This window comes from Candoia aspera, chromosome 1, assembly GCF_035149785.1.
Source record: "Candoia aspera isolate rCanAsp1 chromosome 1, rCanAsp1.hap2, whole genome shotgun sequence".
In the NCBI taxonomy this organism is placed as follows: domain Eukaryota; kingdom Metazoa; phylum Chordata; class Lepidosauria; order Squamata; family Boidae; genus Candoia; species Candoia aspera.
In genome coordinates, this window is record NC_086153.1 from 259,390,935 (window position 1) to 259,404,439 (window position 13,505).

The window sequence follows — 13,505 nt, forward strand, 5'->3', positions numbered from 1 at the left end:
ATTAAACTCTGTGCATTTGTTTACATCTTCAGTTGCTCTGCATTCCCAGGTGAAATGTAATCAATATCATTGCAATTTAAAAAAATCAAAGATCTTAGACAATTTATGTTTCCGTCTTCGAGCTGCAAAAAAATGACATAATTTAAACTAACAAAGCCATCATTGTTTGATGGAGGCATCAGATTGAGATGAACTGGGAATATATACTGAATACCTTCTTGCTCTTTTTCCACTGTTCAGAACCATGAAAGGCTCCTAATAATGCTATTGTATCTATACTGAAAACTGCATATATAGATACTTTTCAGATTGTCTTTGCTACTCCAGTGAGACCTTTGGCAAATCACTGTTTATTTTTTCACAGACCATTTGTTAAAATTGCACCAGGTCAGCCTGCACTTGTTCCACTGTCTGTATGAAATTCATTCTTTTATAGATATGAGAATCTGGAGAATTCTTTATTGCCTACCAAAGACAATCTAGCCAATTCGTATAACAGATGCAGTGGGGAAATGAAGGTTAGAAGCAATTCACTGTAGCACAAAGCACACTGAAATACACTTGAATGACGAGCTATGAAATTAATCTCCAAAGACGGATGCAGTTCTTCAAAAACAAAGTCAGTATTTTTTTTCTAAGTTTTAGATAGAAAAGTGGGGTATATACAGATAGAAACAGAATGTGCCTAGAAATAAACAGTTAAGCCTGTCAGGGATTTATACTACAACTGTTATTATCTAGTTATGCATAATGAGAAGACAGTGAATGGACCTTGCACCCTTCTTCCCTTCACTGTCCCATTTCAGTGAACCTTTCCCCTTGCCACTTGGATCTAACCATGATTGTCTTGATAAGGTCCTCAAGCCATGGGTGAGGCAGGCTTAAGTTTCTCTTAGCTGTTGTTGTTTTTCTTAGTATTAGAGGGGTCTGCTTGTTTCTCAAAAGTGAATTTGTTTTTCAGCTGACTTGTCACAGAGCCTGGCACTGATTTGGGCTGAGAGGGAGTGACAAGGTCACCCAGCTGGTTTCTCTGCCTAAAGAAGGACTAGGACCAGAGTCTCCCCTCTCCTGGTCCTTAGACACTACAACATGCTGTCTGTTATGTTCTTAGATGTAACAGTCTTTAATTAATGCTTTCCTCCTTATTCGACACATCCAAAGGGAGCCTCAGAGTGGGTACAAACAATTATGCTTTGTCACCCATTTCCTTGAGGGGTAGTCAAATTACTGGTACTATCAGGGAAGCTAGACAGCTATCTCTACAGTGCTGGGCCTTCAGGCCTCATTCAGAATTAGGATCAAAGAGAAGAAAGGGAATAATGTGCAAATTACCCCAGAAAGTATGAGGGTAAGTATGTAAGTGTGTGTGTGTTTGTGTGTGTGTGTGTATGCAATTCTCTAGAAAAGACTTGAATCCTTCCCCATCAAGCCAACAAATTGTAACTGTCTCCCTTTAACAAATCATTATATACTTTCACAAAGCCTTACATTTAACAGAACAGTCTCATTCTTCCAGGAAAAATGACTCACTGAGGGTCAGAAAGTACATCCAATTCTACTTGTTATTTTTAGCCAGTTACTTAGATTCATAGAAGCACACACAGGTTTGCAACTTCTATTGTTTACTTCCTAAATGAAACTTTCAGTCACACATCTCTGTATACCCACTCACCTCAAAGTGTAGCTTACTGAGCTAGGCTGAAGTTCCAGAAAAATCAAGAGGGCACCCCACTATACATGGTACCTTCTACTGTGCGATGCCTCCAAAGAACTACAGTTCTCATACATTTTTATACTTTCCAACTTGGAAATTTGGACAATTCATCTTGATATGTTTCTCACACCTCCTGGTGTTTTATACCAAAGTGTTGTTGCCTCATTCAGTTCACACAGGAACTGTTTGTTCTTTGGGGAAATCATCTTCTGTTGTGGGGACCATCTCCCATATCGTGTGTCTTTTTTGAAGTCTCAGTTTTTCACAGGATGCATGAGCTAAACTCTTTTGAACAAACATTTCTGCCCTTTTGGCCTGCTTTGAATGACTCTCATCTTACACTCCATTTTTCATGCCTACCCATTCATAAAAATCCATGGTATAAATGCTACACATTATGATTCTATCATAATGATCAGCACTATATGCTGATGACATTAATATATGGATGCATAGTTCATTAATTGCTTTGGTTGTACTTTGTTAATGTAATCTAATGAAACATGATTGAATCACATTGAACAAAATATTAATAGTTTATTTAAGACCTATTCATTTCCACAATTTTGAGACACATTTAAAATCTAAATATTCAGTGAAGTATTTTAATTCAAGGAAGAATTTTTGCCTGCCATGGTACAAATAATATTTTAACTCCTTCCAACTAATTGCCACTTTTTATTTGTAAGTTATCATGGGGGGTTGCTAACATATTAAGATCTTACCTGTACATGAAAAATCATCAATCCGGATATATCCTGGGACACAATTGCAGCGATATGATCCAGGCAAGTTAACACACACTGTATTGGCATGACAGTAATGCATCTTAGCAGCACACTCATCAATATCTGCAGGGAGAAAAAAACTCTCATGAGATTGCAATCAGATGCATTAATTATTATTATAATTATTTTTAAAAAAGAATTCATGTGTCTACCACCAATCAAAAGGTCATGTAGCAATTAAAATAGGAAAAGAGGGAAAGTTAACCATTAACATTTCAGGAAGTCAACACAACAGAGTGTTTAAATGAGAAATTCAAGTGCGATTTGTACTAACTTCCTCAATCCTTCAGCCAAACTTTCCAGACAAAATGAGTTGTGTCAAGATGAATGTATGAAGGGTGCCACATGTTGAAAGCCGGAAAAAGCTAGGAAAAAAACTGCTTAGGTGAGTATAAGGTATAATGGAGATATCAAAGTCATTTGCCCTGAAACAAATTCTATTAATCCTGAAACAACCACTGCTCCAAAAACCTAAGCCAATATTAGCTTCAGATGAAACTATCAAACAGGTTCTTCAATCTCAACTGAAAAAAATAATCGATGTAATTAACATCCCAGATGCCCATCAGTTCCACTGAAGCAAATACCCATTGTTCAAATGAGTTATTTTCACTCTGATTTAACAAAACAGAATATTATTTTGAATTGTGTAAAAGGAAAATCCAGTGATTCTTGGTTATTTACAACATCAGAATACTATAACTGCCAAAAGTGGTTGATACATTTCATGGAATTCCACTTACCCTCTTAGCTTTAATATAATATGGTCTATATATCATGCTAAAACCTGCTGACATCCAGGGAATTATCAAATACCTTTCTGAATTATCACATTAAAAGGCACACCTAAAATAGTTTGGAAAGGGAGGGTTTGCCATTTTTCTTTGAAATTAACATTTTAAAAATACAAATTTCAGTAAATTTCTGTCACATTTGCGTTTCAATGGACTCCTGAGGGACAGACTGCTTTATTGACTTAAAAAGGACACTAACATTTTTCCAGACATATACATTCAGCATCATCCCAACATTTTGGTAGATATATATTGTAATTTATTTATGGTTAGGGTGCAGTTTGATCTCCACCCTCAACCTCCCTCCCTCCCTCTCTTTCTTTCCTGCTTAACTTGAGGATTGCTCTGGTTGAGAAACAGCATGAGATAAATCACACTTGAAAAACCCCACAAGAAATGGGTGCTCCCCAAAATGTCATCAGAAAAGGGGATTGAGCTTTTGACAGACTAAAGCACAGTCCAAAATGAAGAGTTTTAGAATTAATTCACACATGTACTACTTGATATCATCAGTCAGTGAATTAGCAACTTCCAAAGTATGAACTGAAATGTTCAGAAGGGTTGTGACAGGCAATGCAAAAGCTGTGATACTTGATCCGTGATAGCTGTTTGACACACACTTGTCATCTCTTGATTACATTACTGATAATAGGGGGGAAATGGACTTATTTCCAGAATACAAAATGGAATATGCTTATTATCATCCAGTGTTTGTACTTTTCCAGGTTGTGATGCTCTTCTATTTCAGCCAAAATTCATATATTGAAGGGAAAGTATGCATGAAGCCATGTTACAATGGGGGAAGTGGCTTTTATTAGAATAAATGTATACAAAAGAAGACAAGTAAACACATATTTTAATGTAATCTTTGAATTTATTTATTTGTTTGTTTGTTTATTCTATTTCTATAGCCACCCATCTCAGCAAGTGACTCATATATAGTTTTAAGCTGCTTTGGAAGTAAGATTTAACAAATCTAAAGTTGGGAAAATGAGAAACTAGTTCAGTATGTTGATAAAGATTCTCAGTCATCCAGGTGGAATTGCCTATAGGTTGAGTCACGGCAACTGGATTTCTTTTCTTTTGGTTGAAATGTTTCGCTGCTTGTCCAAGCAGCTTCTTCAGTCTGGGCAAAGGTTGGTGAGGGGACCCCATATATGTCTTCCAGGGCGGCTGCATCGTCCCTACACCTGAATGGCTGTTAATTGTGCCATGGAGGTGTGGATTGTCTTTGGGATGTCTTACTCCTAAATCCCTTGTTCATCCCCAAGTGAATCGTTCAGAGTGGCCTTCCTGGTAAACTTGTGAAGTGGTCTTAATCTTCCTGGGGTCTAATGAAAGAGCAGCATGAAAAATGGGGGACAAGTTGTGTCTGAGGCCACTCTGAACGATCCACTTGGGGATGAACAAGGGATTTAGGAGTAAGACATCCCAAAGACAATCCACACCTCCATGGCACAATTAACAGCCATTCAGGTGTAGGGACGATGCAGCCGCCCTGGAAGACATATATGGGGTCCCCTCACCAACCTTTGCCCAGACTGAAGAAGCTGTTTGGACAAGCAGCGAAACATTTCAACCAAAAGAAAAGAAATCCAGTTGCCGTGACTCAACCTACAGACAAAACTAGTTCAGTGTTTCTCAACCTTGGCAACTTCAAGCTGTGTGGATTTAAACTCCCAGAATTCCCCAGCCAGAATTCCCCATGGCTGGCTGGGGAATTCTAGGAGTTGAAATCCACACAGCTTGAAGTTGCCAAGATTGAGAAACACTGAACTAGATGAAGTCAAAGTTGACTGATTCATTCATTTGTTTCTAGCTGTGGCTGAAGACTACATTGTACATAATCTTATCATATGTAGAAAGAGGAATAAGCTTCAAATCCTGAAGGAGGTCAGGGTTATTCTATAATTCTACTTTTTCAAACTCTGCAAAGGGCAAGCCTCTACAAAAATGATTAGCAAGTGTGTATTCTTCTCAAGTTTTCCCATCTCTAGAGTCTCTTTCCCATGGGAACTTTAAAGCATGTTTGGAGATAGTTTAGCTCCTTCAATTTTCTCTTCATCTGCTCACCTTTTCCAGGTCAGGGACAAAAGTAATCTTCATTAGGTGCACCATCTGTCTCTCTTTTATTTTAGCTACATTTGGGGCAGAGTTGGACAGGTGGCAATGAAGTTTAAGAACCCCTGCTTTAGAATATACCTTAGGCAATCCTTAGTACTACAGATGGCTTCTGCTTCAAAAATGAGTTTATTGTCCAGCTGTGCTAGATTTTCCTTGTACATAAATTGTAAAAAAAAGAGCATATTTTAAGAGAAAAATATGCACAAGCCACATTAAAATAGGGGATGCTGCTATCAACAACAAAATACTTAAGTAGATACAATGTATACAACAGAGTATATATGTAGAATAGAATTTTCACTAGAAGAGAATATCTGCAGCTCAGGATTGAACTGTGGAGTCATTGAGCTTGGTTGTTTGCTTGCAGACATTTCATTACTCAACTAGGTAACAGCATCCATGCTAGTGAGTGTGGGGTTTGCTCCCTGTTTATATTGCCCTGCCAGGGGTGGATGTGTGTGTGGTGGTTTTCAACCATCAATAGACACATAGAGATAAACCATATTTGCACACCATTCAATAAAAAGGCTAAGAAGGAAAGAAAAAGACCAGAACACATCCTTTCCAGCAGCCAACACCCAGATAAGCAGGGATTAACACCACACAAACAATCAAGCAGCAAACTATTTATTTATATGTTTGTTTGTTTGTCAAATTTTTATCACTGCCCCTCTCCCCCCCTAAGGAGGGACTCTGGGCAGTTATACAATACCCTAATCAAGGAACTACCAAGGAGAAAGCCACACCTCCACCAGCACTGGCAGGGCAAGCTACTGCATATAAACAGGGAGCAAACCCCACACTCACCAGCACTGATGATGTTACCTAGTTGGGTGATGAAATGTCTGCAAGCAAACTACCAAGCTCAGAGAGTACCAAGGACTCCACAGTTCAACCCTGAGCTACAGATATTCTCTTCTATTGGGATAATTTCCGTTTATTGTCTTCAATCAATGGATGATCCTGCATTCACTCCTGCCAGAGTAAACACCATGCAGACACTTGTACACTTACACAAATTATTTTGAAATTAAAAAGGCCCAGGCTTTGCAACATTTTCAGAACCGATGACAATTGTTGATATTGGTACAGTATTTCACTGGATAGGAAAACAGTATCTTACTGTTTGCCGGCAAGCTGATACCCAGGTGGTCACAAAAGAGAGCACCAAGGACTCCACAGAATTTCTACATATCTACATCTTATATTTCCTAATTATTCCAGTGTGAGTGTTAAAATATAAATTATTTTGGACAAAATATGATGGCCTGTGAAAGTTTGATAGGTAGTGAAAGTTTGATAGGTACATTACACAGAACATCTAAAACAAGAACAGCAGTGCTGAAATCAGGATTTATACTTTTACCACAGTCCAGTGGGAATGACAGCAAGTTTTGCTAAAACAATCCATGCTAATGCAATCTTGTACTTAGGCTCATCTGTTATGGATGAACATTTCTATTCTATGGACATCAGTCCATAGGGCCACTAACAGAATCACTGCATTGCGCACCAAGCAGCTGCCACCTGAGGTGTTTTTTGTTTTGTAAACTGGGATAGAATGAAAACAAAATGTTGGCTTGATATTTATCTATCAATCAATCAATCAATCAATCAAATTTATCACCGCCCATCTCCCAAAACGGACTCTGGGTGGTTTACAAAAAAAAAATCCCATTGTAAAAATCTATCCCATTGTAAAGACCTTGAGTTATCGAGTCCTCTTGTAATTAGTATTCGTAAATTATGTTTCTCCCTTGAAAAATGTGTAGGAATTGTAAAAGTCTGAAAGGTAAATGGAAAGGAAAAAGAGCCCTCAATTCTCTATCAGCTACTATATTCTGGAGCCATACAGGATGCATTTGGATGGGAATACTGTTTACCCTGTTCCACTTTCTACTTTTGTAGAAAATATAGTCTCCTTCAATTTAAGCACTCCTGGTGACTACATGCAGTTTTGTTCAGGTTTTTTAAATAACAATATGGAACCATTTTGTCATTTATTTTTCAATTTCTCAGCCTAGCCCATAGCCATGATATTCCCTAATGATCTCCTATCCAAATAACAACAAGATCTAAGCCTGTACTTTACTTTTTGAGATCAATCAATGCTGGTTAGGTGCTGCCACTATTTTTTTCTTTTAAAGCAGACAAATTGGCTCAATCAGAAATGATCATTCTGAAACACAAAAGAAATGGGCAAAGTACAGAAAATATGTTAGAATCAATAGGAAATTTGCTTAACATTAACCAAACTTAATTTCATGTTTGTCTGAAGCTTCCATAATAACTTTTAAAGACAGACGCCATATAAGTAGGAAAGAAGATATGAATAATCAATAAGGGCATTTTCTTTTAAAGTTTTAGAATTATTGGTAGCAATTGAATAATTATTGATTTTAGAAAGGTTATGTGTTACGCAACTATACTTCTATTTAATTATGCATACCTGGCTTTAGGCCAAAGTGACAATTAAAACCCAAACACAGCAGGGATAAGCATGCCTATCAGTCTGTGTATCTTACATCCAGTACCTGGAAATTGAAATTCTGGCTCAAGTCTTGGTAACTTCATACCTTGCATATGAGTTTTGCACAACTCCTCCCAGACCCTTAGCCATGCCTATCCTTGCTCCAGCCTCCAGGTCTTCCTTCCATAGAGAGCAGATGGACCTACGTATAGAGCAATGTTTCTCAACCTTGGCAACTTGAAGATGTGTGGACTTCAACTCCCAGAATTCCTCAGCCGGCATGCTGGCTAGGGAATTCTGGGAGTTGAAGTCCACACATCTTCAAGTTGCCAAGGTTGAGAAACACTGGTGTAGAGCCACAGGTTGGCTCAAAACAGAATTCATTACTGTGCTGACAAAAAAAAAAAAAACTACAAAAAACTGTAGTAAAAGAGTCAGAGTCCCAGGTTTTCCTTTCAGTTTGAGAAGAAGAGTACCAAATAAAACACAGCTATATTCCAAAAGTGACAGGTGATAAAGTTTCCAACTCACAGAAGCAATTCTTCTATGGACCTACCAACTCCTTAAAAATACTGAGCAATTAAAACAGAAACAGAAACAGAAACAGAAAAGAAAACCCTACATTCTATCTTGGTTGCAAAAACCGACATTCCATCCTGGTTGCAAATGCTGAACTGAAGTAGAATTTACTTCTGACTAAATCTTTTTGAGCAGCAGCTGCATGGCATGTATTGTTATGGCTTTATTGTTAACCTGGATTTTTTTCTGTGTAAATTCCTCACACCTCTCCTTCAGCATTCCCCAGGAACAAAATAATTTCTCCAAGTTATGTTCAGGCACAAAGTTGAAAATGACTGGTTGCCTTAATTTCTCAGAAAAAAAATGTGCAGGATTAGATTCTCCAAGAGCAAACATTATTTTTAACTTTAGAACTGTACTAGGCAAAAACCATAGAGTGGTATCCATCCGGTTGGCTCTAATGGAACCCAAATTGTGATTCATGTGTGTAGATTGCTTGTCTCATTTGAAATATTACAACTTGTCTTCTGATGGTCCATAGAGGAGATAAAAACACATGATTTATGTCCTTCCCTACGACTGTGAAGTAGTTTGCTTTCCCCATAAAAAGATTTACTTATGGTCTTTAAAATGAAACTTGACACAGCATAATGATCGCTCACATATCACTAACTTCCATCTGCATGAGCCAGTTGGCTATAATGACAAGGAGTCACTCCTGCTATAGCTGTTCCGGGACAATTGTTGCATCATAATGCATAGTTTAGTCTCGCGCCATACTAGACGTATCCACTTCATTAATATGCATTTGGGCAACTTTTGCTCTCTTGACATTCTGTTTTTTTTACTGCAATAAGAGCTGGGAACCAGCAATCCTAACAGGGTTAATTACCAATGTGTTTAATATTTAATAGGGTCTGTTTTGGAAAAACAAAGCATGCTTATCATAGGAAAAGTGACTGAATGAAGTGACTATCATGCCTTTCCTGTCTCAGAGAGCTTTGTCAGTGCATCAGTGAAAATGTGTTTACCAAACGATAAGCTTATCACTTGGTAGCTATCACTCAAGCAAACTTGGATCTTCCTATAAGAAGAAATACAAAAGCAAATATATATGGTGCAAGCTGTGCAGAAAGGCCTCAGAGACAGTCCAACACATGGCAGGGTGTAAGATGCAGGACCCGAGAGGAACAGCATACACTGAACAGCACAACCAAGTAGCTGGCACTGTGTACAGGAACAACTGCACAGAATATGGGCTACACCCTCCCAGTCCAGATGGGAGTAGGAGCACTCAGGGCTGTGACTCCTAAGCTGGAAGAATATCTCCAACAGATCCCAGGAGCAACATCAGAGCTCTCTGTCCAGAAGAGTGCAGTGCTAGGAACAGCTGAGATACTGCGCAGAACCCTGAAACTCCCAGGCCTCTGGTAGAGGACCCGAGATTGAGGAAGACACATACCACCAATAGGGTTGAGAAGAGAATTTTTTAAAATATATTGTGTGTGTGCATACGTGTACATGAGTGTGTGTGTGTGTGAACACAAATAATGTGGCATTAGTATTCAGCATGCTGTATTATCTCACACAGCTCCACTGATCTTACATGAAACCTACTAATGGCACTTGATAATAATTGGGAAGGGTATCCTTGTCCCTGATATCACTGAATAAAAAGGGCTGTTAAAATCATCCAGTGGTAGAACAATTGTGGTTCCCCAAGGATTTTTGTGCAACCTCCAGCATCCTTTTAGCTGTTGCCAAAAACTCGATGGTTTTCATACTGGGTATGGGAGAGAAGAGTGAATCGGGAAGGAGGTCAGCTTATGAAAAAGGAGGTTGGTGAGTAAGAAAATCATAGATTTTACTCTGGAGACATTCATTCATTTTCTGTTTTGCCACACTTCATTTCTCCCTTGCCTTTTCACATTCATTATGTGACACATTCCACAAGACACAAAGATGACCTTGGATGCAAAAAGAAAAATGCGTCTATACTCCTGCAACAAGCAATGCCATTTTAACTTGACAGTTTTCAGTTCCAGCAGAAGATATTGAAGCACTCCAGCTAGTAGGCCTTTCACTTCAAAGTCTACTTTCTTGTCAGCTTGTCTGGGTATCATTCTCTAGGTTCCTTACAGACACATGAAATATTGGCTCAGGCAAGGTATTGTTACCACCATCAGGACTCAAGACCCTACTTTTACATCCCATGGTCTCTGCTTCCCAATCCTTTGCTGTTTCCTGCTTCTTTTACAGGTGACATGCATTCAATATCAATTTCCACATCTGGGTTGTTTTCCCCGTTTCTGACCAGCATTTTCATAATTCATTTAGAGAAGCCTGAAAGTGAGTGGCTGCAATTTGCAGTAGCTTAACACATTGTCTTAACTGAACAAGGACTCCATATTTCTGTGCAGGCTCTCAAAATAGATATTATGACATTAAGATTTTATCTTCATGCTAAGCATTTTTTTAATTGAAAGTTCAATTTATCAGACTTCCAGCAAAGGTCCTTTTCTGATTTCACAGTGCACACCATTTAGACTTAGTAGTAGTATAAAATCAAGTGGTAGATAAAATTCAGAGACTGCTGCTTCAGGAAGGCCTCCCAATATATTCTCCTGGGGAGAAGATCATTCTCTTAAGAGTTCATATGGCTTTGTAAAGAAAGCAAACCAAGTTATCAACATGAATGGCCCTGATATAACAATTATTAACTAGGTTTCCATGGTTTACAACAGTTTCGAGACAACCCTCAGTTGGAGAAATTAGGAAATAAGACTGAATAAGACTCATACTAGCCTGGAGAATAAAAGAGAAAGTATTTTGCAGATTCCTCTACATGCATTCACACAATCTCCCACATATAGTAGATGCACACATTGGTTCTAGTTCTCATAACTCTTTCCACATGAGCTCTTCAATCTTGCTTTAATAGATGTCAAGATCTAATAAGATTCACTCAATCATGAAGATACTTCTCTGTGTGGTCAGGAATTTTGCCTTGTGCCTACTTTCAACTCTCATGCAATGGAAAGTAGAGGACCTGTATGTCTATAGAGTAAGGCCTAGTCATTTGCTGAATTAGGATGAATATGAAAACAGACTGCCAAAGATCAAGAAACAGAAGAAAGCAAACTGAATGTCAGACATTGGTAGAAACTTCAAAAACAGAAGAGAAGACAAAACCAAGAAAGACAAAGATTTCAGAAAGGAACTATACAAAGAATTTCAGAGAGGTGTTAGAAGAGGCAAGAAGCAGACTTAGAATAATATCTATATTGGAAGAGGTCAGTCTACATACCAGTAACAAAGAAAGCAGATTTAACCAAATCTGCAAACTATTGTACAATATTCTTAATTTAACATGCTAGCAAAATAATGCTTGGTATCGTCCAAGGAAGATTGAGACCACATATGGAAAGGGAGATGCCAGATATTCAAGCGGGTTTTAGAAAAGGCTAAGCAATAAGATATATTATTCCTGATGCACACTGGATAATTGAAAAAGCCAAAGAATATCAACAAGAAATCAATACGTGTTTCGTTGGTTATAGAAAGGCCTTTAATTGTGTCAACCATGTCGATTTGTAGAATGTCCTTAGGAAAATGAGAATCCCAGAACATGTCATTGACCTCATCAGAAACCTATATACAGGATAGAAAGCCACGGTATGGATACAACATGGAGAAACAGACTGGCTCTAGGTTAGCAAAGGAGTGAGGCAAGTCTGTATATTCTCTCCTTATTTAGTTAACCAATATGCTGAAATAAATACATAAATAAATGGAGGCTGGATTGGGAGATGAGTGTGGTTTTAAAACTGGAAGAAGAAACATCAATGTGTTATCCTGATGATACTACCCTGATATCTGAAGATACAAATGATTTGACAGCTCTAGTAATGAAAGACAAGGGGCACAGTTTAAAAATGGGACTAAATTTAAATATAAAGAAGACCAAACCAATGACAACAGATATAACAACCAGCCTTAGAAATGACAGTGAATATAATGAAGTGGTGGATAGCTTCTGCTCTTTGGGATAGACTATCATCAGTAAACAGACAAACTAACCAGCAGTTAAGAAATACACTGCAGACAAACACTTAACAGGGTAGCAAGATATTCAGATGCTATGATGTGTCTACAGCTACAAAGATCAGAATCATGCAGACAGTGGTTTTCTCTGTGACTGCCAATCCTTTGAAGAAGACCAAGTAAAGAAACAGATATCCCAGGATTTGCAGGAATGCTACTTCTGTTATAGGGTATAATTACAGAATTTTGAAAGCCTATCCAAGTTTCTCTCTGTCCCATCTCATATTAAGCAATTCAAGGCGAGGTTGTTTTGAGTTTCTTTCTCACACTTGCTTCAATCTCTGAACTGTATAATCTCTTTTTTTTTTTACTCCGTAATGGTTCTTTCACACCTTAAGGTCATCTGTAAATTCCTTTACAGTGACTGTGGAAGTGACAGTTTGACTTTGAAGAAGCCAGATAGAAAAGATATTGAGTATTTAAATTTGATGTTGGATCATAGAACAAATCAATCCAGAGTTCTCACTTGACCAGGTTCAAATTATTCTATTTTGGACACATTATGGGAAGACCCAGCTCTCTTGAGAAGTCTATAATTCTGGAAAAGTAATGATGGGTGCTATTGATTCCATCCACTATATACTCAGTGGCATATGGAACTAATAGGACCCATCATTACATCCTTTACCTAATTGCAGGAACAGGAAGTCTTTCCTATAGCACTTAGTGATCAGTCTGCTAATACCTCTAAGGCAGTAGCAAAATATCTGTCATTAGCATTTAATGTAAATCATTGTTTGGTTTATTTGTGTGGTATACAGTATATTCTTTGAACGTGTGTACTATTGTTTGGTCTTGGACCATAAAGTTAAGAAACCTAACCATCTTTGTGGTTCCTAAGAGTCAACACCAACTTGATGGCATATAATCAAAGAATCACAAGATACACACCTTTAGGAATTGCACTTGGCCCCCCACTCCCTTAGTATTTAGAAAAACTGTAAAGATTCATCTCTTCTGCCAGGCATTTAATTGTTACAAGCTCTAAGAAT

At 38.0% G+C, this 13,505-nt stretch overlaps 1 protein-coding gene across 2 annotated transcripts in view; it reads right to left on the minus strand.

Annotated features, from left to right (window-relative positions):
* The window catches only part of NELL1 (neural EGFL like 1), a 545,320-nt gene that overhangs the window by 228,792 nt on the left and 303,023 nt on the right, over window positions 1-13,505 (minus strand). For both annotated transcript variants that reach the window (XM_063289567.1, XM_063289568.1), the window contains exon 13: window positions 2,440-2,565. In XM_063289567.1, coding sequence (XP_063145637.1) covers window positions 2,440-2,565 — 126 coding nt within the window. The remainder of the gene's footprint in view (window positions 1-2,439; window positions 2,566-13,505) is intronic.